The sequence below is a fragment of the Diplotaxodon limnothrissa genome, linkage group LG1 (genome assembly GCF_057381915.1).
Source record: "Diplotaxodon limnothrissa isolate DT_005_m linkage group LG1, D_limnothrissa_male_GT1.1, whole genome shotgun sequence".
NCBI lineage: Eukaryota > Metazoa > Chordata > Actinopteri > Cichliformes > Cichlidae > Diplotaxodon > Diplotaxodon limnothrissa.
Genome location: NC_140596.1, coordinates 40059926 through 40087845, shown reverse-complemented (window position 1 = coordinate 40087845; position 27920 = coordinate 40059926). Strand labels below are relative to the sequence as shown.

The window sequence follows — 27920 nt, the reverse complement described above, 5'->3', positions numbered from 1 at the left end:
AAAACACGCAATAAGAGGCTCTAATGTAAGCGTCCTGTTAATGTTGGCGGCGTCAGTTACACAATGGACCCAGAGGCAGCACAACAGAGGCAGCAGTGCACAGGCAGGAATGCGTTTCCGACACCACTTCATAAGAATGGGACGGACGAAACTTCAGTATCTTCGATGTACTATTGCTGTGTGATTTTTATTACTATTACTGAAGGCTACTCGCCACCGAGCTAACATTGTTAGCTTGTTCATAGACTGCAGACTGTTAAGCCGTTTCTAAATATTCAAGTATGCGAGTTCGTACTTGCGTTGTCAGGACTTTGTGAGTTAACACGGGAGACCTAACTTCCCGGACTTTTTAAAGAAAAAATCTTTTTATATCATGAATACTACTAGAAGATTGCTCCACTCTTTGCTTGATCTCTACTTTCCTTTATTTGCTGTTTCTACCTTTTAAAAATGTGACTTGACCTAGAGAGCTCTGCACAACAATTCCAGTGTGGATGGACTGTTGTGCATTTCCTGTCCTGTGCGCAAATGGCAAATACAAATCTTGAATCTTGACAGAGGTTTTTAATAGTATTCCATCTTAACTTTCACGATTTAGCCAGTGAATGGCTCTCAACCTACCCAACCGCACACCAACTGTGACAATTTCTAACAGACCTTTATATCAAAGACATATTGATTTTATTTCAGCTGCATCTCTTTAGATAAATTCCTGCTCTGCTTCTAGAAAGAAACACATGTAAAACCTTAGCTTGTGCTATATTTTTTCTTACTTGGTTCCTTACTAAGTCTACTTATTTCTGACTTGGTAATTTGTGCTACTCTTATTGTATTGATCAACAAAACTGGACAGTTAATACAGGAAATTCATTAAACTGTAAAAAACAAACAAACAAACAAAACGTTTACATCCTTCCAACCAAGAGAACGATACTAATTTACTAATACTAATCCTCAAGTTTAGCAGGTTAACAACAGTCAGCATGATGCAGTTTTATTGAACATACAAAAGTGAACATCAACACATGAACACACAGCCAAATATAATCATCAAAGTGCTGTTTCCAAAAACAACAGAAACACGATGCAAAACCAAAGCAGATAAAAACAAACTGATGGCAATGATTAGTGTCGTTTGATTAAAATGGAAATGTGGTACATCTTTAAATACATACTGTCTGCTGATTGGATTCACATAACAACACAACAAATGAGGAGCAAAAGGAAGCGAGCATTTAAAACCAATCAAAACAAATTAAATCAAATATACAAAGAACGAAACGTGTTCACATGTTCGCAGTGGCCAAGCTTGAAATCAGTGCAAACAGCAGAAAGTGACAAAATTCAAAACTAACATCCCGTGACTCAACAGCACATTCACAGTTGACAATAACACGGACACATTTGTCTTGAAATTATAAAGCAAAAATCTCTTTTTTAAAAATATTCCCTTCATACCTTAATATTTCCTCTGTAAATACAGACAAAGAGTCCGTGTGAAAATGACCTGGGTGTACTTACATACTTTTACAGCTGTAACAACTATGTTTGTGTCTCTGTCTGAGTGAACTTTGGACATTAGACAAATGGTTACAAAGTCGCGTTAAGCTTCTTATTAAGATCATTTCTTTTTAACTTATTTTGCGATTTCACTAAACTTTGTGAAGCAGGAGGAATGTAACTGCAGTCTTTCATTTAAAATCTGAATAAAGGACACAAAGTAAATCCTCGAAAAGCCTTTTAGTCATCAGGACTGGATGTGTCCTGGCAAACCCCGAAATTCCAGGTTGACAGAAATGATAGTGAAATGATATCCTTCCTTTGTATTCTCAAATATATTTAACAAGACTTTGCACGTCTTTAGAAAACAAATGATCTGAAGAACCCTTGCACTTCTTTAAAAACATTAGAAGCAGTTAAAGGCTTTAGCAGCAACAATCTGCAAAGATGAGAGACACACTGAGCCTTCGTTAAGGTTATTATTGCTTTATATCAGCTGGAGAAGAAATGTTCTGGCTTATAAAAAAGAAGAAATCAAATGTGTCTCCTTGTACGCCTCTGAACTGCCCTCAGAGCAGCTGGTACTTTCTGAAAGACCCAGTCCCCACTTACACTTATTCATCTGCAGAGTGCACTGGATTCTCTTCAGTTTCTAAAAACCTTGAAAGACACTTCACTTTCATTTTCATTTTTGTGAGTGGATGAAGTTGCAGGAAGGCAAATCTTTCAGTTAGCACAGTTGATAAGAGGAGATTGTGTTGGTGTGGCCAAAGTGTTTCCTCTGTTTTCAATTTGGTCTCGCTTCATGTCCGACTTGGCTGACACGGCTGCTGAGTTTCAGCTGCAGACCCGCTCTCATCCCAGTGATGACCATTCAAAGGTCAGAAACAGAAGCTGCTGCACAGCGTGAGCGGTCAAACAGGGACTTCTTCTTAGAGACTCCAGGTTTAGAAATGTTTCATCATATTACATATAAAGAGGAGGAAAACAGCATTCCTGCCTTTATCCAAATGTTTTACCTTTTTAAAGCTTAATTTGAGGAAAGAAAAACTTTCTTTTGTATATTTCCAAAACTGCTCTGAGGAGCCAGACTTGAAGAACTTTCCCTCGGTCGAGTGGATTTCACGAGGTTTTTGAAGAGGGTTCTAACTTGTTTTTGATCTATAAACATTTTCAGCAGATCAGCGAAGTTTAACTTCCTGTGTGTTTTAAAGTAATGTTACATGACTGCACCCAGATAAAGGGGACTTCATTTCATGTTTCAGATTGATTTGGCACAAACATGTTTTCTTTGAAACCCATAACAACCCAAGTTCACTGCAGCTCCCATTGGTCTGCTCCATTACACTTACACACCTAGTTTAATGTACAGTTACTTTATGCAGACCCAGAGTCTGTTAAGTCTTTCTCACCTCGCTCTAATGCAAACAAGTTAAGCTTCCTTGAATATAAAGCTGTTAGTTTTAAAACGGTCCATAGCGACATCCTGTGGATCAGCCAGAATTCCCTGCACCTCTAACTGAAATTTATTTATTAACCTTTATTTAACCAGGAAGATCCCATTGAGATTAAAAACCTCTTTTTCAAGGGAGACCTGGCCAAGATAGGAAATGTAACTGGAAAAAAAAACCACACAAACTTAAACTAGGAATGAAGTGAGAAATTATTTAAAACACAAATATGGCTCGTTGCTGGACTTTAAAATAATAGATTTAAGATTGAGCAATCAAACGCTGCCTCAAACAAACGTTTCATCTCTGTTGAGGATTCAAACTAACAGCGGCTGCTGTGGGATTTGAGCTGGATGAGAGACAAAGCAGAGAAACTGCAAAGTGACTTCCAGCTGCCGTCTGTGCTCAGTTCATCCAGGCGTAGGCATACAGGCCGTTCTTCCTCCACAGATCACACTGAGGAGAGGTGTAGTTACTGTCCACCTCAAGGATGTCGGACAAGAAAGCAATGGCTGATGGGTACTCGGACCACTTTGTCTCCACCTTACCTGCAAGGAGTAAAGAGAAACAGTGTAACTTGAAGGCACAAAAGTATCAAGGCGGGAGGTGGACGAGGTCAAATCCCCTCGTCCAGCACACAGTCTAGTGTACAGTATGTTTTCCTTTTTAAATCTGCATCTGGCCAGTTCCTTATCCTTTTTGGCTGCCTCTGAAAGTGATATGCAAAAAGGAAATTAGTGGAGTCAACGTGTGTCCCGCTCCCTTTGTAGCCATCTGTCACCACTGTTGTATCAGCCACTCTTGTGAGGGTGTGCTTGGGTCTCAGTAGTGGACGTTATATCCATCAGAATTTCAGATGAACCCACATCTCTGTGTGTCCGACCATTTACTGTCCACCAGTGTGCTAAGGGGTGAGCGATATAACCTCAAAATCATGTCAATATCTGGAGAAAACGTGTGATAACAACTGATGATATAGAAAAAGAAAATACTCGAAGCTCTCCTTTACCATCATATAACTGGATCCATCATTTCAACCCAGCATTTGCTCTTCGTGTCATATGGAGTGCGACTAGCAAGTGAATTAGTTTGAGTCATTTTTTAACTTTTCAGTCACCACCTGCTTGTGTCTCCCACCTTTGGTGAGAACAGTTTTCATGGATATTTTTCAAAGCGTTGTGCTTTGCTGGAGGTTGTTGGAGTAGCTTCGGTTTTACTAAATCAATCATTGGACACGTGGTATGACACGCCTGGGTTTTTCTTGTTGTAGTCCACACTGAAAAATATAAACACATGGTGTGCTTGTAGCAATGATGTGACAATATGACACTTTCATGTAAAATTGTGCACAATATGATACGGCACAGTCTGCAGCACATGCACACAGCCGATGGGTAAAAGCCATGTGCTGGCAATCAGCCACAAACAGGCTTTAACCCTTCAAAGCAAGCAAGTGGATCAGCTACACAAAATCTCACCACCTTACATTTGTTACAAAACGGCAAACTATCGACGGAGTCCAAAATCTTTGGGAGCCAGCCTCAAATTGCCATCGGTGTAATGCAGTTTCATTTTCAGCATTGGAGGCTGCTGCTTAATAAAGACACGCCGTGATGACATGAATTTCAATGTACAAAGGCAAAGAAAAAAAAAAAACACGTCACACTAATACACTGAGTCATCAAATGAGAAATCCAAGCTAGTTCCTTATGAGCCCTTCATAAGGCTAAAAGTCTTTTACATCACATTTTTCGATGGATGAGGATTGTTTCTGCTGAATTTGTTCAAAGTACCTCCTGAGCTATAAGTTAACTCACAGGTACTCTGAACAAAGGAACATCAGCAAGCTCCGAGCACTGCTTAACAAAGGGCACAGAGGTCAGCTGATAGAGATGTGCAGAAGGAGAAACACCATTTAGTGTTAGGAACCTGCTTTTATCTCGGATGCTAAGAGCAACCCTATTCTCTTATTGTTCTCTTCTGCTCCTTAGAGGAATTTTAGGGGTCATTTTCTGGTCCTGAGTGGCAGCAGTGAGATGGGCGAGCAGCACAAACACTGATGTGTAATACAAATACAAAAAGACGGGTTCTTGCCATCATCACATCACATCTGATAAAGTAGGGTTTGCTCACTTTGATTTTTTTTAAAACACAAAGTGTAGCACCTCAGTTAACTGTTTTTATTCCTCTTCTTCTGATTGGCTGCACCTCGCAAACAGAAGGTTTAGGCAGGTGGCATTTTGTTCATTCTCAAGCACAGAGATATCTGAACTTGTCTATTAGCCTGAAGTTTTGGCTCACAGCAATTACTTGCAAAGACTTATTTGAAGCCCTGAATCCACTATTTTAACTCCACACACACAATAACTTCTCTTATCTATGATTTACAAACAGCCCTCACCTGTTTTGGCAAAGCTGACGAGATTGCGTGTGATGAGATCCTGAAAGCGCCGGTCCTTATCGGAGAGAGGTTTCCCTAAAATGAACTCCAGCCCTCCAAAGAACGCCACGGCATCCAGACAGTGGAAGGAGAAGCGGCTGGGGAATGGCAGCAGGTCGCTGGACGTGTTGACAGGTCCGGATGGCGTGTGCCTCACCACGTAGCGATACACCGGACTTTTGAGAGCAGCTGAGAAATGGTTACAAAAGAGCTTATTAGACTGTCAAAAATGACAAAAAACCAAATGTATCCTGCTGTAAATGTTCCACTTTCTATCTTCATAAACACAAAAGAAAACAAATCCTGCAGTTGCAGCATCAATGCCTCTTTATTAATTGTTGTTATTAAAATTACTCTTGTCACCTGAAGAAAAAGAATCTTCAACCAAATGTCAAATGTGAAAAACACTTTTGACATTTGTTTCAAACACTTACGACAAAAGAAACTTTGAATTACGCAAACATTGCTGACATTACACAGGTGGAAGCGACCTCACATCTTTTTTATGATTTCTTTGCTTCCACAGTGTCAGAAAACTGAAAATGTCTGCAATAGTCTCTTGAAGCCAAAGGCAAAGTCACCACATTCTTTTTACCATCATTCCTCAATATAATGAGAAATAAATGTACCAACACACTAAAGCGAATACGAGTGGAATGTTTGAGTCGTGGACTTTAAAAGTAACTTAAATGGAAAAATAGTTTTAGATTACCCATCTGTCCTCTGGCTTATTAATTAATTGGGCCTTTGTTGAAGCGACTCTAGTTTGGATTTATATTTTAATGCTTGACATTCACGAATACGATCAAACGTTTAGTGCGCAAGTCTGGGGGGGGAGTTTTCACTGGAGTGTTCAAATTACACATTTTTTGGGAGATTATTTTAGCAGCAATTCGATGTGTCTGCAAAACCTCTGATGCAAGTCAGCGAGGATGGAAGACCAGCTGGATAGAAGTTCCCTCCAGAGATCCGAACTATATGCAAAAAAAGTTGATCTTTGACATCCAATGACATCTCATACTTTTTGTTCTTTCTCGACACTCATGACAGGATGAAATAAAAAGCTTAGCTACACTGTTGCTGATCCCTCACTTGTGAAATCTTGGGGCAGCAGTCCAAACCTTCCTGAAAAGCAGCAAAGATTTAAAACAGCTGGAACTGTGAAATATTCATGTTTTTAAAGCTAAAACTTCAAATTGCCTGCATGTGACACATTTAGGGGCTAAAGTTAAGTTCTTGTACTCCAGTTTCCTCCCTTAATCCAAAGACGTGCATGTTAGCTTAACTAGCTAACAAGGCTGTGAGAGTGAACGGCCATCTGTGAAGGACCCAGCTTCTCACCCTGTGACATCCTAGACAGAAGTGTCATTCATCACTTCAGAGATCATGTCTCCACTGCTCTACAGTCCAGTGGCGTTACATCCCGTAACGTAAGGCTTAGACGCAGTTGCTCAGCATAGGAAACCCATTCCATGAACTGTTCTTCAGCTAATCTGACGAGCACATGAAGTTTGGAGGTCTGTAGTGATTGGCTCTGCAGAAAGTTAACAACCTCTGCACATCCACTCGAAGATTTCATGTGGTCTTCCACTGTGTTATAATACCACTAAAGGTTGACTGGAAATTTCCTGACTGGGCTTATTGCACAGGTGGTGTATTATCGTGGTACCATGCACGGGTGTATGCACCTGTGGCCACAGAGGTGATTAGACCACCTGAACCTTCAGGGATTTGGTTGGGTGACTGAATACTTTTGGCAAATTAGGGCGTGTGAAAATTGTTGGAAAATAAGTATATAGCAACAAAAAATGTTAATATGCAATGAAAGTGTAATGTGAGTACATACAGTCGGTATATTTCTGTTCTAAGAAACATAAAACCTACCTAACTGTGTTTTTTTGGTGTTACGTACATTTTTAGAGTCAAATGTTATTTGAAAAGCTTTTTTCTATTATTTCAGCCACAAGCAATGTTTCATTTCTTGCTGAAACCAACATGTAGGTTCCTTTTGAATCTCCCATTTATCAGTCATTTCGAGCCCAGATTGACTGTGACTCAGCGAGAGATGAAAAAAAAGACAAAAAAACAAACAAAAAAAACCAAGCTGCACAAGATAAAAAACCCAATGAAGCAAGTGGAAGAAAAATCACCCAGGATGCCCTGCAGTCGCCTCACACAACAGCTAAATGTCACTTTACTCAGAGTTTCACCGCTGACACCAAACCTACACGAAGCACAATGGTGCCATACTGCAAAGGAAGGAAGGGGGCTTGCTACTGTGAAAAGAAAACGACTTGTAACATATATTTGTGTTACATTATACTAATATGTCGGAGATCACTTCACTTTTGGTATCAGCAGAGAAAAACACTCAGCTTTTGTCGCTCTCACTAAGAACCAATAAATATATCAGAAAGTATTATAAAGTAAAGATTACAAAGCAAAGAAACAAAGAAAGCAAATAACTTCTGTTCTCAGATACTTTTACTGTAATATTTAGATTTTCTTCTACTCAACTACATGTCAGAGTAGGGTTGCTCTGGGTGATGGATCAATATTATCAATATGAGGTACTGTATATGTTACACTTTGATAAAGTTTAATATAGCCACATCTTTGCTTCTAAATGAATGTGTGTGGGGATCCATCATCATCATCTCCAAACTAGAATAAATGAAAAGACAGTGTGCTGCAAGAGGGCAGCTACCAGGGCCATGGCCAAGACTAAAGCTGAGCACTGCAGCCAAGGAAAGGTAGACAGCTTTTACTTCCTCTGCCTCTTACAATAAGGGTATAAACCAGTATGCTGACTAAGCGTGCTGACTGAATCTTGACTGATGTGGTGATTGGTTAGAGCAGTGGTTCCCAAACTTTTTTTGCTGGGCCCCCCTTTGTTTTACAGAAAAATGTTTGCCCCCCCCCCCCCGCGTCCGTGATTTAAACAGCCCAGCGCTGCTCCCGACGAAGGGAAAACCAATTCTGCAGGGAGACCTACCTCGGCACTTGTGCAGGTGAAGCCAAAGGGCAGACATGCTTCACCATATTTTCTAGTCTTTGGCTTAGAATGAAGTTGGTTTGGAAACATATTCAGCGATGCTTCATCTCCTGCTTTGCGTTTCTGTAGGCGCCTGTGCTAGCAGTGTCCAAGCGTTCCCCCCCCCCCCCCTTTCATCCTGCACCCCCCCTGCCATGGCTCTGCACCCCCCCTAGGGGGCGGGCCCCACACTTTGGGAAGGTCTGGGTTAGAGAGACTCAACTCTAATCCCCCACATATACTGGTTAGAGTGGAGACAAAGTGAAGCCTAAGATGGAAATTGGGTGTTGTGAAATAACAATTCAGTCAGAAATTGGTCAAACTTTATTCAACCAGTTGCAGTAACCATGGTGAGGCCTCCACTTCAAAACACTTAGATGATCCACCCTGCTGGTTTTCCAGCTGCCACTTAATCATCACTGAGCACTGCACATCTGGGTTAAAGCTCTTATTATGGGAGAACCTATTATCAATTTTATTATTATAATCATGATATTATTCAGTGATCCATGAGTTTACCTGCAGCCCTCTGGGCCAGGTCGTTGTTGGGACAGGTGACCCTGATGTCAGACACCATGGTGGTATAGGACCTCTCTGGGCAGCGGTCTTTGGTTGGACACCAGGCTGAAGATGGATACAGCCGCAACGCCTCCTTGACGAGACCGTCGCCGAATGACTTAAGTTTAGCTGAGAGGAAAACGACACAGACATATACAGTCCACACATAATATGTTATCATGTGAAGTGCTTACACAGATTTTCCTGTTTAAACTCAGTTTCAGTCCCTGGCATCATACGTCAGTGAGCAGGATGCAATCAAACAGAACAGTGGCCTGAACTATGAAACTGGATTTGGGCTTAGTGAGGTAAAGCCTAGTTTTCAGTGTCAAGAGCGTGGTTGACTTCTTAATGGGCTACACTGTCATGGTACTTTATAGAGCACACCTAACCTTATTTTCTAAAATCTTTTTCCTCCACGCTAATAATTTTACCTGATCAGGTAAAAAATATACAGTAAAAAAACCTTGAATGTTAAGCACATGGCAACAGTAAGGAGGAAGAACTCCTTTTTAACAAGTAGAGACAGTAGAAAGCCTGGGTCTGCTTTAAGGCCCAATATCTTACTAATATTTTAGGAAATTTCTTTCAGTCTGTTTGTTCTTTGCCTATCCTGACAACCTTTCATGTGATCATGTGATTCACATCTTTTAGATGTGTTGCTAGGAAACCCAGAGTGTAAGTGAGACTGACCTTGTTTGAATGAATGATTCTCATATTTAGGATAAAGGTTCTGTTACCAGCGTTTCCCTGAAGCCCCAGTCACACAGACCTAGAGAGGGGGCGTGGCTAATCACTACGCAAAATTCTGTATTCCATGAGTAGCTGCTGGAGACGCCCAGCAGTAGCAAGGTGAAATGGATTCCTGAGAAGTATACGATGCTCAACATTTCCTTGGTTGCAGGTTGCAGCCATAGGGTACTCTATGGCAGCGGGCCCCAACCTTTTTTGCGCCACGGACCGGTTTAATGTCAGACAATATTTTCACAGACCGGCCATTAAGGTGCAACAAAATACAACAAAATAAAATGATATGACCGAGACAAAAACTGTGGTATTTTGTAAATATAATAATAAACGCGAATTCACTGTGTAATTGTGTAACTTTATTAGCAGCGTCCTCCTGAAATGCGCCAACAACACTGAGAGTAACATCCTCCTCTCTGCACCTTAATGCTCTCTGGTCGCTATGGTAACGCGTAAATATTTCTTTCAAAACAAGACACACAGCTTCATCACGGGAAAAGACCCTGAAAACCATAAATTTCACACCGGAGCCTCAACTCTTGCGGCCCGGTACCAAATGACTCACGGACCGGTACCAGACTGTGTCCCGGGGGTTGGGGACCGCTGCTCTATGGTGCAACCAATACACACACACAGGCATGTTTATTGGGCCATGTTTGTAAAGATATTGATTCATTAATGATTCAAATATTCTCAATCAAATTCCCAAGCCTCCTGTGACTTCATTCAACCATCACTACAAACTACAAAGCACTAACCCTGATCTTGGTCTAATTCCCTGAAGCCAAGTGGCTACAATCTCTGAGAGAATCCTTGATCGTGGCTCAAGAGTTGGGAGTTCGCCTTGTAATCGGAAGGTTGCCGGTTCGAGCCCCGGCTTGGACAGTCTCGGTCGTTGTGTCCTTGGGCAAGACACTTCACCCGTTGCCTACTGGTGGTGGTCAGAGGGCCAGGTGGCGCCAGTGTCCGGCAGCCTCGCCTCTGTCAGTGCGCCCCAGGGTGGCTGTGGCTACAATGTAGCTGCTATCACCAATGGGTGGATGACTGGTTGTGTAAAGCGCTTTGGGGTCCTTAGGGACTAGAAAAGCGCTATACAAATACAGGCCATGTACCATTTTACCATAGCAGTCATTTCTTCCAGCACAGTGGCTCCATGGTTGCTTGCATGCGATAAATTTAGAAGACGTCTACAAAAAAAAACCTGGGTTACACCCCCTTTAAAGCCGTTACCTGTTACGAACCACGTGTAGTCCCCCCAGGTCCACTCGGAGATGTTTGTAGATGGAGGACTGTGGAGGAAACACAGCACTGAAGTGGAGACTCATCTCAGCACAAGCTGAATGTGGAGAAACGGAAGCAGGTGAACTCACGCGAAGTCAGCCTCTTGCTCTGTTGTTCCGACAAGGAAAGGGACGTCACTGTGCTCTCCTTTCTTCTCCCACAGCTCAAAAGGGGGCGCTTTGAGGACGTAGCCGTCCACTACTGCAACCGGGCCGATGGATTTCCCTTTGGTGGGGAGGTCAGTCATCTCATCTGCTGCCCAGGAGGGGTACTCCTGCCATGGGATGGCCTAGGAATACATGCTTGTTGTTTTTAGCATAAGATTCAAGACGAAGGAAACAAACTTATATTCATCTTAATGGTTCTTTTGGACAGGAGAGGAGCACAATGTATGTAAAGACGACTGGTCCACAGTGAGTTTAGGTTTCGCTTTCATAAAACACGACTATTTTTTAATTTGTATTTAACAGAATTACGGGGTAAAATAAGACGGAAACTGCTCTTTTTCCAGTCTCCTGAGTGGCATCTTGAATCACTTACTTTGACATTTTAAAAACCTAATAACAGTAACCTGCAGTCTGATGACTGTCACAGTTTTAAAAGTTCAGCTGTCATCATCATTTCATGACATACATTATTCATAATTCCTCCCGGGGTCATCGTCATGTTGAAATGAAGCTCTTCATGTACCTACAGGTTCTCTTCTCATCAGAGGATCCTCAGTTTAATGAAGCTCAGTGGTGTTTGAGGGAAAGCTGCCTGTAATCATGGCTGCAAATTATATTTAGTGTCCCATTTATTCATCAACTGCATAGGAAAATTAGAGATGTCCAGGTCTTTTGGCACCTGGACGTGACATTATGAGCCATCAAAATGAAAAATGTAATTTTAATTTTGATCAAAATGTCAGAACCGTTTGGATAGATGAGCTACGAATGAGATATTTCCTGATATCTTTAGACATTAAGGAGAATATTACAGAAATTAACGTTTTTCTGTTATTAGATTTTTTATTACTGTGATAGCTTCGTTGCCTTTCACAGATTTTTTACAGCAAGGCTCTCCAGTTAGGATGGATTGTCTGCCTCCTCCTCCCCCTACCTGCAGGACCTGTCCGATAGAGAGGCGCCTCAGGCAGGCCAGATCTCCGCAGCCCGTCTTATTCAGGAACGCCAGGTTGTCCACCTCGGCTTGTTCCAGGGTCGCATTGTAAATGTACGAGCCGCTCATGTCCACTGCTGCATGAAAGAGACCCTTGGCTAATGGTGACATCATCAGGGTCCACACTGACGTTCCACCTTTAGGAGAGCAAAGTACAAAAATGGGAGCAGCAGCTGGTTGCAGGTGATGGAGCGGTTCTACTGGTTTGCCTTATTATTAAATACATAGACAACATAGCAAGCACCTGCACGTTCAAACTCTCCCAAAAGATGTGAAGTGTACACTTATGTTTTCAGGACTTTTAGGAGCAAGTAATTATCTTTCATGTGGTTGTGGAAGAATTTTGGCCCACTCTTGTTTACAGATCGCTTCAGTTCATTGAGGTTTGTGGCATTCTGCAGTTCTTATTAGGTTCTGTGATAGCATTTCCATCAGGCTGCACTGCAAAAGGCATTTTGAAATTTCTGGTATGAACATAGTCATAAATTGCTGATTTGTGCATCTGCACCATTCACACACAGATTGGTGCATATACCGTATGTTTCGGACCATAAGGTGCACTGGATTATAACCTAATCTCATATTGTGGATGGATTATCTCAGTTGTTCTCCTCACTGAAGTTTGGTCCGTTTACAGCATCCTAACCATTGGGAACCCTCACGTTAACTTTTATCGAGTCGAAAGAGTTAACGTTCCACCTCCACTGTGTTTATGTTATGCTAACATAGCTGTGTCGCTAGCGATCACGTAGCACATCCTTATATACCAGCTAGCCCAACTTCAGTGACCCTACAAACGTCACTGCTGTTTAGTTTTCTGTCTTCATTTATGTTGGAAGTGATAGCAGAGCTGTACGTTTGAATTTTTTCAGAAATCTCTCAGTCAGAACATGCTATATCATGTTTAGGTGGAAACCAGCGAGCTAACTTCCTGCTAACTTCTAACTCCGTTAAATGCCTGGATGTTAAACTTAATTGTTACACCTGGTAAAGCAGCAACGCTGATGATTTTATTAAAGATGAAAGAATTTAGACAGTTTTTAACTCTCAGTGATGCTGCAGGGTTCGTTTGACTTTGGGCCCTGAAGAAGATGGAGTTTAGGACACTGATTACTCTGCGAGGCACCTGACGATGCTCCAACAATCCATCAAGCGCAGTGTGGCCAACTTAGCGACTTTGTCGCTATATTTAGCGAGTTTTCAGACCCCCTTAGCGACTTTTTTTCTAAAACGCAACTAGCGACAAATCTGGCGACTTTTAGGACAACCAATAGCGATTTTCCTTCCTGAGGAGTTGGCAACACTGATCAAGCGGTGCGGCTTCGTAGCTTACCAAAGTCGCACTAAAACATTTTTGACAGATTTTTGAGCGCCGTGTAGCACATAAAATCAGTTCGAGGTCAGTAAGCACAACCAGAATTCATACATAAGGCACTCTGTAGATTATTGAGAAAATTAAAGGATTTTAAGTGCGCCTTATAGTGCGGAAAATACGTTACCGCAGTTAGTAAATTGTTCTAGAGCTCTTGTTCAGTGGTTTGCTGCCGTTTTCCCTTCTAAAAAGGCCATTTTGTTCAATATTTTTCTAATTCTTCTGTCACAAACTTCGTGAAGCCAACTGAGTCTGAAGTGTAGCTCTTTGGTGTTCTACAGTTTCTCTGAGCTTTGGCAGAGGGTTTGACCCAGGGATAAATTTGCTGGGGTGCTAAGACTCTGACACTGGTAACATCCGCCTGAATACTCCAAACCAGTAAACTGCCACAGCTTCTGTTTTTATAGATACTTTAGCAATGATCAGTTAATCAAGGGCATTTCATTAGCATCACCTAGCTGCCAGTTAGCCTCTTCAATCAAATTTAAGCAGTGACCATGTACTTCCACAGGACTCTAATGTCTACCACTGCAGACGGTTTGATTATCGCCCTGTTTAAATGATATGGTCATAAGGTATACAAAGTATACTTGCTACTGCCATTAATACAATATAATACTGTGGAAAACACTGACGCCACACCCATCTCTTTTTATCAGTTTTTTGTTTTTACTTCAAATGACAGTTTTCTTTATGTCAGTATACACTGCGTTCATTCGCAGTACAATACTGACCAAAATACTACCAGCACATCAGTGCTTAACATGATTTGTCTTTTAAATAACTGTTATACGACTCTGGCAGTGTCTTTAATGCTTCTGTAGATTTGATCAAATCGCTGTAACTGCTTTGGGCATTCACTATAAATAACTTTAATGTGCACATTCTCTACTAGCAAGTGAGTTACTGCTGTAACTTCGAAAACATAAGTGAGTGTTATATTTTATAATCACAACACCACATGACAGATCTAATCTGTGTTCCTGTTAATATATTTTATCTCTTCTTTTAATTAGATCGAATCTTTTCTAGGACACAGACATAAAACATTCAATCCTTTAGGGTAAGTTTGAGACTGCATGTGTCACAGCATGTCCCGATGACACTTTTAATGATTTTTTTTAATACTGTTTATACCTGAGCTCTGTCCAAATATGGTAACTTTGCCAGGATCTCCTCCAAACACACGGATGTTCTTCTGAACCCACTTCAGAGCTGCGATCTGATCCAGGAAGCCATAATTCCCTGCAGAGGAGGGAAGGGGATAGTTGAGAAGAGATCGATTAGTCAGGTTTTGATGCAGCCTTTTTTCTGATGTCCTATTTTCTCAATCAGAAACCAGCTTTCTGTGGTGTTCTGGCAGCATGAACTAAATTTAACTCATCTCAAGCTGAGGGAGCGAGGAAATGGGGCAGGGGATGATTACAACTATTAAAAATGAGCAGTGATAGTGAAGAGGACAGAGAGGAGGCTCTGGAATGCCGAAAAGGAGTCGTGTGCCCTGCCATCACACCATCGTGTCACGCAAGGCTCTGTCACATCAAGGTCACAGTGGGCTTATTCGGGTTGCGTAACAGAAATGACCCACTTGACTCACAGCGCAAAAATGCAAACAAGCAGGAGGAAGCCTAGGAAAGAGCTCCATTTATAAAGATCGCATTAGCATTCATTAAGTATACACATCTTAATGGAAGGCTATGGACTTCTCAGCATTCCCTCTAACTGGGAGCACAATGTAAACACCATAAATATTAAAAGGGTCGGTTTAAGTGGTAAATGGCTTGTAAGAAAATACACTACAGCCATTAGAACTTCTTTAACTCCACACGATGCACTGCAGCGACCTAACAGAAGCCGTTAAAAGCTCCCTGCAAGTGTCACTACTTCTGAAACTCCACGACGCTAATTAGGGTCTTTAACTGAGCATGTAAAAAGGTTTGTTTGTTCAAACTCGGCTGCATTTTATTCCACTTTATTTGTTTAGTAAATGGCTCACGGTTCACCTCTGAGGGAACCAAACAATAATGAGAACGGGCCTGAAGACGGAGCGCAACCTGTGTCTCGGTTCCACATCGCATGCCAGCTGCGTACGCTAACCGTGCGGTCGATGGTGACAGGGAAAGGCTTTGTAGTTTAGAGGCTGTTAGCCAGACTGTGTGAGCGATGGAGTGGTTTTAAAACGTCATTAGTAAGCACAGACAGCAGAGTGAATGAGGTGAAAGTACCACTCTGACCAAGTGGACAGACTTGTCATGTGTTGCTGTTGGTAAACTCACACTCTCCATCTCTTTGTGTTCTCATCAGTCTGCTGTCACAAAAGCACCGAAATGACCCGATCTAGCTTTCCAAGTCAGTCGGACAGATATCTGATTTAAATATGTTTTAAATCAGCGATCGTGGCTCAAGAGTTGGGAGTTCGCCTTGTAATCGGAAGGTTGCCGGTTCGAGCCCCGGCTTGGACAGTCTCGGTCGTTGTGTCCTTGGGCAAGACACTTCACCCGTTGCCTACTGGTGGTGGTCAGAGGGCCCGGTGGCGCCAGTGTCCGGCAGCCTCGCCTCTGTCAGTGCGCCCCAGGGTGGCTGTGGCTACATTGTAGCTTGCCATCACCAGTGTGTGAATGTGTGTGTGAATGGGTGGATGACAGGTTGTGTAAAGCGCTTTGGGGTCCTTAGGGACTAGAAAAGCGCTATACAAATACAGGCCATTTACCATTTACCATGTTGATTCGTATAATCTATCACGCATCATATTTCAGTGTTACCTCAAAATTCTAATATTCAGATCTTTGTTACGTGTTATAAATACCCAACGTTTGGTCATCTCACTGCAGGCTTCTCAATTCAGTTTTATTTATATAGCGCCGAATCACAACAGTTACTTCAAGCCACTTTGCGAGGCAAAGACAGTACAATGATACACGTTCCATTTTTATAGTTTCAGATTATATTTAAAGTCGATGAATAATTATCAGCTACACCTTTATATTCTACTCTTGGTCTCCTTAAGTTACTTTGACAGGTCAAATAATTTTTACTCATCTTAAACTGGAGATTTGTGCATTTTGAAAATACTGGAATAAGCTCGTATTTTCAGGCTCATTTATCAAATATGGAGTTTTGGGCTGCGAAAAGAAAACATGACCACTTATACCTAGAACTGCAGAGGATGTCATCTTTACCCCACAGAAATTATTGCAAAACCATTACTATGGCATGCTGGGTTGCCTAGCAACACGCCCGTTTACACAACAACACAAGGCTGCTCTTCCTTTCACAGCTAGCAACAGCTGATTGATAAATGAATTTAAGGCAGCGTAGCTAGGTAAAATATGAATAATTAATGCCGGGCTGAGGATGCAGAGCAGAGCGGGCAGTGTGTGACCAAGCGTGTGGAAAACCAAGCAGGTTGCTGTCTGTACAGAGCAGCAGGGGAACGTAGCTAAACTGAGCAGGGAGCCCAGACTGTGGAGAACTGATATGATGCTTAAAAACGAAGTGAAATCCACAGCCCGGTAGCCAAGGTTTCAGGACTGTGCGGAGCGCTCAGGCAGAGGTGGACAAGATAATGAACTTGGACTGATCTACTATTACAATATTTTTTTAACCTCTGGGTGGTCTTGGGTCGATTTGTGCCATTTTTCATTGTTCGTATACACGCCATTTGCACTGTGTTGAACGGAATATAGCCAACTTTTCCAAAAAAAAGTCTGGTTACATATATTTCAAAATTCCAGTCTGACTCCCTTAAATTAGCTTCAGTGGCTGAGCTACAGATAAACTTACACTATTGGTCCTAGTGGTCGATTTGTGCCCCATTGAAACCCATTATAAACGCTATTTCCCATTCCACGGTCATTACAACCAAATAATGGGCCATCTTCCGAATGTTGGTGGTACTCGGGAGTCCGGGCCTTGGAATTGTATCTTTTGGGAAATATTTGATTTCTTTGTTTTTTGGGGCTAAAAAAACAGTGCGGCCATGTGACGAAACCGGGATATAAAGGGTTAAAATCCGCGAAATGTAATTAAAACTTGATATGAATATTTCAAGGAGAAGTAGGTCTAAAAGATTGGCTAATTTAAAGTGGAAAAAAATATTAATATATAGATATTTTATGGCACTTTTCATGGCGTGGTCGATTTGTGGCTCTAAGCCCAATAGTGTATGCATTTTTCTAGGACCCCCCAGAGGTTAAATGCATTTCTATGATTTTGTATTGAGCTGCAAGGTCGAGTTTAAAATTTAGGCAATAGCTGTTCAGTCTATTTCACAGCAGTCTGTTTTTATACCGTCTATATTTCAGTGCAAATAATGCCAAACTTAATTTTCAACTTTTCATAAAGTTCTTCTTCTGTAAGAACTACATTTTTTCAGAAGTGTTAGCTGTTGTGTTATCACTTTATTCTAATGTCACTGTACTGGGCTGCGACCCAGTACTTGTATTTCTGACTTTACAATTTGATATATTGTTCATAGTTTTGGTTTCCTTTAGTTCTTAGTGATTATAGTCCTTCCTCTCTTTGTGTTTATCTTCGCCTGTGTTAGTCTCTGTTCCCGTGTCTACTCTGTACTTTTCCCGTGTCCCACGGCTGCGTATTGTGTCGTGTTTCCTGTTTTACTTTGAAGGTCTGTGTCTTATGTCAGTGTATTCTGTTTTGCTTCCTCCCTGTGTCGTAATGTTTATGGAGGATCAGCTGTGTCTCCCTCCTGTACGCCATTTCCTCGTTTCTCTCTGTGTATATATAGTTTGTGTTACCCCCGGATTACCTCTGCTCTCCATCCCATTTCCAGGTTTTCAAGTTTCTTGTTTCTAGTTTCAGGTGTTATTCCATGCTTAGTTTTTCCCAGTTTAGGTTTTCTTAGCTTTCCCTGTTCCACCTGTTTGTAGTTAGGTAGCAGCCAAAATAAAGACTCACTTTTTGTCATTATCCGTTCTGGTCTCCGTTTGCCTGCACTTGGGTCCACGCTCCGCTCATATCCCGACAATTTGCCTCGCAGATCGTGACATCTAATCTGTGTCGTAGCTTCATTTTAGGTCATTGATATTACAGATCATTGAAAAAACTAATAAAAGGTATGAAAAGCCAGTGGGCGGGGCTTGTGCGCTGACATAATTGTGGTGCTGAGATCTCTGTCACTGACAACATACAGAGGCAAACGTAGGAAAAGCTTGTTTAGTGTGAAGCCTTTAGGCTCACAGGGGAGAGTTGTATGCACAGTGACCTCATTATTTGAGACATTAATCATGTCAAAATCCATTGCAACAGGTTACATAAGGGTCAGAAAATTGGAAGAGTTGAACAGGTCTCCTTTAACCTTTCCTGATATCTAACAAATGTCTTACAGAACATGTATATTCATTAGCTTGTTTCAGCTAAGGCTTCAGGCTACAAATATCATGCAGCCAGTTGTTTGCAGGCTGCAGTAAAACACTCCACATTCGTCCTGCTGTGCATCACCGACTAACCTGAGGTGTTTCTTGGAGAACCTTCTCTCAGCATCTGTAGGGCGAGAAAGCCAAAGGCATTGAGTCTGTAGTTGAAGCTGACGTAAACCACTTTTGTGTCGGCGGCGAGCTTCTCCGTAGGCGAGTATCCCTTCTCTCCTCCGCTGAGCATGTGCAGGTATCCTCCGTGGATCCACACCATGACGGGAAGCTTGGCGTCAGGCTGCAGGGTGGGGGTCCAAACGTTGATGAACAGGCAGTCCTCCTGGCCCATCACCTTCCCCGTGCTCGACAAGGGCCTCACCTGAGGACACATGCTGCGAAAGTGGCCCGCATCGATAACCCCACTCTTGCATACCGGTTCAACTGGAGGAGCCCAGCGCAGGCCACCAACAGGTGGAGCAGCGTAGGACATGCCTTTAAAGGAGTAGGCTCCATTTTTCTACAAAGAAAAGATTAAAACTGTCAGAGCATACTTGTTGTACTTTCCTGAAGATCTGAGTTTTGGAGGAGGATCCCAGGACCCACTGCACTGTGGTGGATTTTTGTGTGATATGTATAACTATGTAACTATATACACAGGGCTCTAGAGTGCGACCAATTTGGTCACAAATGTGACCAAATTTTTCAGTGGTGCGACTAAAAAAAAACATTTGGTTGCACCTGTGCGACCAAATGTTCGGGTAGCAAAAAAAAAAAAAAAATCTGCAACCTTCCCTGTGGTCAACAACAGACACATTTTGCCCCTATCGTGGACTAAACCAATCAGAGATAGTAAGGGGCGGGACCTCTCTGATTGGCCGTGGTCCAGTTGAAAGTGCAGGTGGAAGTGGGAGGTGAGTAGCTTGAATAAAGCGATATCAATTCATTAAATCCTGAATCGACTTTTAAATATAACTGTGTTTTGCCAGAAACGCCAGATTCTCAGATTAAAGCTCACAAAACCATTTCAACAACAACCAAACAGCAAATGAGAGCAGGTACACGGATTCCACACGAAGACGTAAACACAGACCCGACGCATCAGAATCAACTTTGTCTTTCTCGGCTTTCTCACCCGACGGCTCGTAGACGGACACGCTGTCGGAGCTTAGCGATCCTGATGCGTCCGGTCCGCGCTGTGATTACGTCTTTTTGCGCTGATTCTGAGCTGCAGGTTTTGTCTCTCCAACCAAAATTCACCGAGCCAGCAGCAAAAGAAGCAGCAAACTGCGCTTCACATTTGATCAATGTCGTCATGAATTTTGCTGTTTTGCTTCCACGACTATTAAAATCACACTTCGTGCACAGCTAGCTCTCTCTCTCTCTCTCTCTGTACTTCAAGAACAGTTTCCCGTCTCCAATCTCTGTTTTCTGTATTATTCATTCGCTTATTACCCACCAGTCTACCGTTGTTTACAGCGCTGTGGCTGCTGTCTTTTTCTTTTCTTTTTTTCACTTAAATGACCTCAGACAAGAAAGCCTGTTTTTTCTGTTATTCAATACTGAAGAAATTTAAACTTTATGTGCAGAACATTGTAGAATATTTTTAAGGTTATCTGCTATAAAAAGCCAGACCAGGAAAACCTCCTTCATGTTTTTCTGTGTTTTATTCTCAGTTACTTTCACACAAAGGCATCTGCTGTGATGTTCACAATTCTGATGAAGTCAGTACTGATAAATGATCAGAATTATAATATTTCTGACTGTCTGAGGCTAAGTTGAATCGAATCGGGACTTTGAAAACCGGAATCGAATGGATTATAGAGATCAGTGATGATACCCAGCCCTAGTGAGCAGCCTAGGCACGACAGAAGTGGATGTAGCTGTAATAGGAAAAGAACTATTGCTAACTTTTCTGTTAAGGCCTGATCCTTCTGAAATTCATAGCCAGTGCTCTGACACGGTGTCATCAATCTTTGAATGCTGAAAAAGCACAGTGTATCCAGAAAAACACATTATATTATATCAATTATTATAAAATTTGTGTGCGCCTAACTTTTGTGCCGGTAAGCCTAACTTTTTAAAGTTAGGCGTACCGGTACGCCCATGGCAAAAAGTTAGTCTAGAGCCCTGATACACTATATATCTATGTGCACTGAACATATATATTTTAACTTTCATGTAGAGTCTTAAGAGCAATACATTTTGCTTCACCAAGGTTTATTAAGGTTCTACAGTAACAGGGCAGTTGATGTTGTTGAGAGTTCGCCTGAATAACTCACTCTCCAGCTAACTAACCTTCTCTAATACACACTCAACGTCTTTCATGCAGCACAACCAAAACATTAACAATGTAACAGAGATCCTGAACACATCACAATAAAATATCATACGATATAATCACACACACACACACACACACACACACACACACACACACACACACACACACACACACACACACACACACACACACACACACTTTGAACCCACACTGAAGTGGTTTTATATATGAGAAAGCATGTAACCTATGTAGTTATAAGATTATATGTTATAAGATTGTGCCACTTGCTGTGTAAGATTTAATAATTAGGATTAATGTGTGATGTTTGACCGTGTCATACCTATTGTGATAAGCCAGAGCAAGGGGTAGTCAGAGTCCTGACTGGCCTTTGGCCAAGACCTTGGCCGCTACCTGACCCCTGCAGCTGTGTTTGGATGGGTGGGAAAGTTACCCAGCAGCAGGGGGCGGGGATACTGGTCCCTATATATTAGATGACCAGAGGACACCCCCAGCTCGTTTTTCCCCTCTGCTGTTTCTCTCTGTCCGTCTCTGTGTTGCTCTTTTGTCTGTGCTTAAGGCTGTACACCCCGGGGTTTTGCTTTGCTTGCTTTCTGCTATGTATTCTCTTGCTAAATGTCTGTATGTATTTTTCCTGCTGTTCATATGATTCATTGTATTAAACTCTGTTCCAAGAATTCTACTCTTTTCCAGAGCATCTTTTTAACTCATTCACTGCCAGCCATTGGCAGTGAATGAGTTAAACCCATTGACTCATTCACTGCAATTGACGGCTATAGACGTCAATGGCAGTGAATGAGTTAAGTGTCTTGATTTTAATTGGATCTAAAGGGGTTGGATCTCCACATCGTTGGTGGGAGAAGGTTATCAGGATGGCTTCAAAATTTGCGACCACAGCACCAGTGCAGGGTCTGAGACCCGGTTCTGGATTTCACCCCAATACTCGAAGCTGATCCGGGTGCTGTTGTCTAGAATATAGACGTCTGTGTGTCCCTGACCCACCATCAAACAGTCAGGCTGATGTTCCTTTACTGCTTTTAAGCAGTTTATTAAACAAACTTCTTCTTTTTTTTTTGAGAAACATAAAAAAATACTCAGTGTGCGAAAATGATCATTAAAAATAACTGAATGTAAATAAACTGAGCTGAGCGCTGACTGCATGAAACTCATCCTGCAGCAGCCAGCTCGTGTTCACAGAAAAAAAGACACAAATTCGATCACGAGCTCTACTTTGTTATTTCTGCAGATGAAGCACAAATCTTGTGTGTTGCAGCATCCTGGGGAAGTGAAAGCAAGGCTAAGCTCGGTTAACGATTACATTTGGTACAGGATTACAGTTACAGACTTCAGGAAATGAGGGTTAAATGAATTAAAAAGTAGTTTTTGAAAAGTGGTTGCAATACATTTTAGATCTGATATTATGAAGAGTACAAACTCACATATCTTCCTCTAAAGTCGCCACAGTCAGTTGACACCTGGGCGAGTCCCGGTGGCAGCGTCTGGGCTATGTAACCCAGGTAGGCGGCCAGAGCGAGCAGAGCGAGCACGCCGAGGCAGATGAGGAAGATGCAGCGTTTGGACAGGACCAGGAAGGGGCTGATGTAGTGTCTGTGACGCACATACTGCACCTCCTCCTCATCCTCCTCCTGTACCAAGTAGCGGTACTCGGTCCTCTCTGGAACCTCGAATGCATCCTCATTCATCTTCACTCTGGGTCAGGAAACGGAAAATGATAATGACTTCACCTCAGACCAGATCAGATCTCGTCTGCATGAGGGGGACACGGGAATTATGGTCCGTCCAAAATGCATGTTTACAGGTTAGACATCACCAAAACACACTCCTCACACATCAGGAAGATTTCTATCTGATGCTTCCAGCACCACAGTCACTGGGATGATATTAGTCATGTAATGAGCAGTGCCTGCTGTATAACAAATATGTGCTTTAGTTCTCCACAAAAAATAAAGAGCAGCTTGATCAGAAGCCTTTAATTGAGTTTCGCTCAAAACCAGCTGTTGTATATCTTCTATATAAAGTAGCTCCGGTCCAGCTGACCCAACATCTCTGCAGAGAACTTCTGAAACATTCTTCCAGGCTTTTGTCAAGCTCTTGATTTAGAACCTGATTACGAAGTTACCCATCGGGGTGGATGACATTCTTAGCTTTAAAAACCATTTCTAAACTTTTTTTTTATACCCTCACTCTCACTGCCTCATAAACAAGCTGAAGCCTCCATTTATGGCTCTAAAAATGAGACTCCCATGTAAAAATACCCGACTATAAAGCACTACAGAGAAAGTTTACAGCCTGCTACAAAAATACAAACTGTTTATTCTGTTCACAGCAGCTGTAAACGAGGTAAACGAGGTCATTGAACTGGAACTCGCTGTTTGTGCTGCTGGTGCCCGTTGGAGCCTTTTAATGTAATTATCAGACTGATCTGCTGTGTGGTACAGACAACCCAAGACATCTGTACTTCGGTTGTGGTCAGTGTTTTATTAGTCTGTCACTCAGCACTTACAGTATTCAAGCACAGTTTATGGCTGGAGCTTGCTAATCAGGGTAGTTAACATTCAATTCCATTCAATTTTATTTATATTTTAGCGCCAAATCACAACAAAAGTCGCCTCAAGGCATGAATCGATAACTTGGCAGTCCATGCTTTCATCCAATTAAGACTCCAAATAACTGAAAAAAATAAAAACACACATGAAGGGTGGAGCTTAAAACTTGGAAGCCAGAAACAAATGAGTGATGTCACAGTGGCCCCAATCCTTCTTTTATGTACAGTCTATGCATACATCAGGGTCAGCAGCTGTGCTACAGAGGGAACAGCTGATTTTACTGATATGCAGTGTGAATTGTGGCACCTTGTGTATTGTTCTTTGTGTCCCGCTGCGAATTCTAACCAATCTGTTCAGTTTACCTCAGGACCAGCTGTACAACGTTCCCTCCACATTCCCCCCATTCCACATTTGTTCCCACCAGTTTACAAAATAACAAGAAACATCAGGAAGAAATGTGCCGATGAACAGAACTACTTCTACACAAACTCCAAAATGACCAACAGACAGAACAGACAGCAGCTGGAGTTGACTGAAATGCAGAATACAGACTGCTCAAATCAAAAATAAGATTTTATATCCATCAAAACTTTGTTATCGCCGGTATTTTTCATACGTTCAAATAATGAGAAGAACTTCTACTTTGTGACAGGCTTCTAGTAACAACAGTCTAGTAAGTGCCTAAAGACACGATAACAACTTGGTTTGACTGGTTGAAGTGAAAATGAGTGAAAAAGCAGCCAATTCCCAAAGAAACACGCGAAAGCCTCGAGAACTACTGCTGAACATTAAACAAACACGAAACAGAAGAATATGAAGACATGAGGAGCGGCTGTCCGACACCACCGCAGACGTGTGCCGAAAATACAAACACACAAAACGGGAAAACGAAAAAAACTGTGCGGGAACAATAACCGGACGTACCAGCAATAAATCAGAGCTGCCAACAGGTTACAGCGACTTCAACGTGTAGGCTCAGCGTTTCAGCTGCTCGGGTCACAGATTTCTCTCACAATTAACCCAAAAAGAAGACGAGAAGCTAAAAGAGCGAAATCGTTTTGTCTGACGTTAATATGCTGTCAGCGCTTTTCGCCACAATGCACTTTTCCCTCAGCTGCAAACAAGTTGTTCAAATGTTATAAACAACTTGTTGGGCTGAAATCTGTCAAACTTGTTTCTCAGGATTAAGCCTCAAACAACATTCGTGTCACAGGTTAGATCCTGCAATCAGTTTTCAGCAGTGACTTTTATGCATCCCTGTTTTTTTTAATCCGGGTACAAAGTGTCACAGTGACATAAATAACGCATAAAAACAAAACCCTTTATGGCAGTCGATGACTTTTGGGCATAACACCGTTCCTGCCCTCAATCTAAACTTCCTCTCGCTCGACAGATTTATTACTAACGCCTCAGATAACTGCAGAAGAAATTAACATTGCAGTTTCTTAACTTACCATGTCCTATAAACTGCCAAAGAACGCAAGAAAGCACAAACTCTCCAAAAACCTCAACAGTTGACGCATTTAGTTCTCCAGTGGGCGGAGCGCGGACATGCATGGACATTTAAAGGGACACGAAACTTAGAATATACGGGAAAATAAATAAATAAATGAATAAATAAAATGATTTAAAAATCGGCCCTGATTAGCTAATCACAATGGTTAAACTAACATACACCCCAAACTCCGTCTGTGGATTTCCACATCATCACACAGGTGTTTGTTAATAGGATCGTTTCTGATTACTAGTGCGGGCCAGCAATACCATGTGTAACTGTATTAAATGCAGTAATATATTACAGTAACATACCAGGTATAGAAGGTTAACCATCAAACCATGCTTTTTTCTTCTGCCTGACTTGTGCTACAACCAGACCATTTCAGTTTCTGTGCACGGACGAGGAAAATGGATATTACATGTATTTTTATTGCACACAAAAAAAGAAAGACGAGACTGCAGTGGAGAAACGCAAACTGTGTACAGGACAGAAAGAATTGCATGATTTACTAACACAACTTCAGTAAAGCGTGTGAGTTATCATTGTTCATGTGCTGTTTATGTTTTTAGAATAGTTTTTGTTCCCTAAGGAAATACATTAATTTTTCTTGTATTTTGATTAGTGGAGATGTAATATCGCTTGGACTCCATAGGATTTTAAGTGGGCCACAGCACTCTTGACTTTGGGAATGGCTGATTTAAAGTATAATAAGAAAGTTTGTCTCTATGTGCCAATTATCAGGACACAAAAAAAGGATCCAGTGCATCACAAAGATTATACCCTAAGTGTCTGAAAAAGAATAATTTATACAGTGAGGTTTAAATAAAGTGGCAGAACTGTATGTGGTTATTAGCAGTTATATGATAATAAAAACATCTAAGCAGAGAACAGCAGCTGCCTGTGCTCAGCAGCCAGTGATACAAGGAGAGGATGTTCTTACCTTCCTACTACAGCTGCTGAATGTGCAACAGTGCACGGATGCTTAGTTGAGCATGTGGGATATTACGTCAAAAAAAAATAAAATCATTAGAAATGAGAGCAGTCCCATTTTAAGGCAATTTGTTATCCACTGGGTGGCAGCAGATTTCCTAATGTCACATAAGGACAAACAAGAATACTCAACCAGAATTCCATGAATGAACTTTTCCAGGTAAAGGCTCTTTCAGCTGTCTCAAGTGGTAGAGCATATGTGGGAGCCATCATCTGTATAATGTAGTTATATATAATGTAGTTATATATAATGTAGTTACCCTGATGTAACCCACTGGTCCCATTTATGAAATCTCACGATGAGCATTTCTGCTGTTGTTGTTTTGGTGTTTTAAAGACAGATTTTAACCACAGGGGTGCGAATCTGATAAGATAAGATACGGTGGACAGTTTTCCCCACTGACTTCTATAAGACTGGAACACAACCACAGGATTCACCCCTATATTAGAAAGAATGCACATTCAAAGCACTTTTCATACTTGATCCATGTCTTGTGCTCCTCCTGGTCCATTATGGGAGCTTGGTTTGTTATTGGAATTCACCGATCTAACCACTAACTTCTTGAGATCCACGAGGTCACCAGTAAACCACTCGGGCAGGTTTAGGGTTAGGTTGAAGTAAAACATTTCAGAAAATAGAAAATGTTACCCTTTAAACAAAATTAATTTGCATTTCAGTATCTGTGTGGAAAGAGGTTAATATCTGACTACAGCTACTCTGTCCAATTAAGCATTTGTTAATTCTGTTATAGCACTGTTGATACGCTGCTCAGTCCAAAGGGATCAGCTGTTTTCTTGAGGTGGTTTCAAGTCTAATTAGAAAGAAACAACAACCTTCCCCAGATCTTTGCTCAGCTTTCTGCCTTTGAGGTTGTTATTTACTACAGTCAGTATATATCACAGATACAAACACAGGGGCCTAAAGCTGGCTCTATAACGACAAATACAACAGAAGCCACATTAGTCAAATCAATATGGATCGATACAGAGGACCGCCTACACGTTCTCAGCATTCGTTAATAGTTTGATCTGTGTTGGGATCAATAGGGAAGCAAAAGCAGGAAAACTGTGTAAAGATAAGAAATGTTGTTTGCTGGCAGGGACGCAAAGTAAACCAAAAGTAGTGGCAAACTCCAAGAAGGAAGAGTCCACACAAACAAATAAATCCACAAAGGATGTAAGGAAAACAAGCAAGTAAAGAGCCAGGGAGAAATGGAACAGGATAACCAGCAAAACCAACAAGAAGAAGAAATGACATGTTCGAACATGTGATGATGGACGGGATATGTACAAATGGGGACAGAATTATTAGTCCCCTAATGAAAATTTCAATTTTTGAAAGTATTTCCCAAAAGCTTTGTTTGACAGCACTGCCAGCTGCCAGTACTCCGGTTTTAATATAAAACTGTAACAGGGACAAAGCAGACAGAGTAACCAGTAAAACATACACTCAAACTTCAGGACAAAACAAACAACTCCACCTAAGAATTACAGCAACTAACAATAACCATCATGCAGGCCATGGCAAATATAGATGAGGACAAGATTATTAGCCTCATTTACCAAATTTAAAGTTTTTGTCTAAATCTTTCCAACTGCATTTTTTCAACAGAGCAAAGGATTTTCAATAGTTTTCTCAAAAAAATTAAA

At 41.6% G+C, this 27920-nt stretch overlaps 1 protein-coding gene across 1 annotated transcript; it reads right to left on the bottom strand.

Moving 5' to 3' along the window:
• Positions 1-967: 967 nt before the first annotated feature.
• On the bottom strand, positions 968-25309 carry LOC146640194 (uncharacterized). The gene is made up of 10 exons (XM_085350361.1): positions 25237-25309; positions 22655-22925; positions 19013-19433; positions 14682-14789; positions 12113-12309; positions 11101-11300; positions 10961-11019; positions 8945-9112; positions 5353-5580; positions 968-3499 (listed from the first exon to the last, which is right to left on the bottom strand). The coding sequence occupies exons 2-10, from the start codon at positions 22916-22918 to the stop codon at positions 3357-3359; spliced, it is 1788 nt and encodes a 595-aa protein (XP_085206487.1). The 5' UTR covers positions 22919-22925; positions 25237-25309; the 3' UTR covers positions 968-3356.
• Positions 25310-27920: the final 2611 nt, after the last annotated feature.

Coding starts and splice junctions, on each gene's coding strand:
- LOC146640194 (XM_085350361.1), bottom strand. CDS start 22,918: ATGAATGAGGATGCATTCGAGGTTCCAGAGAGGACCGAGTACCGCTAC. Junction 12,310..14,681: donor CATATTTGGACAGAGCTCAG/GTATAAACAGTA, acceptor GCTCTCCTAAAG/GTGGAACGTCAGTGTGGACC. Junction 3,500..5,352: donor CGTCAGCTTTGCCAAAACAG/GTGAGGGCTGTT, acceptor TACTCCTTGCAG/GTAAGGTGGAGACAAAGTGG.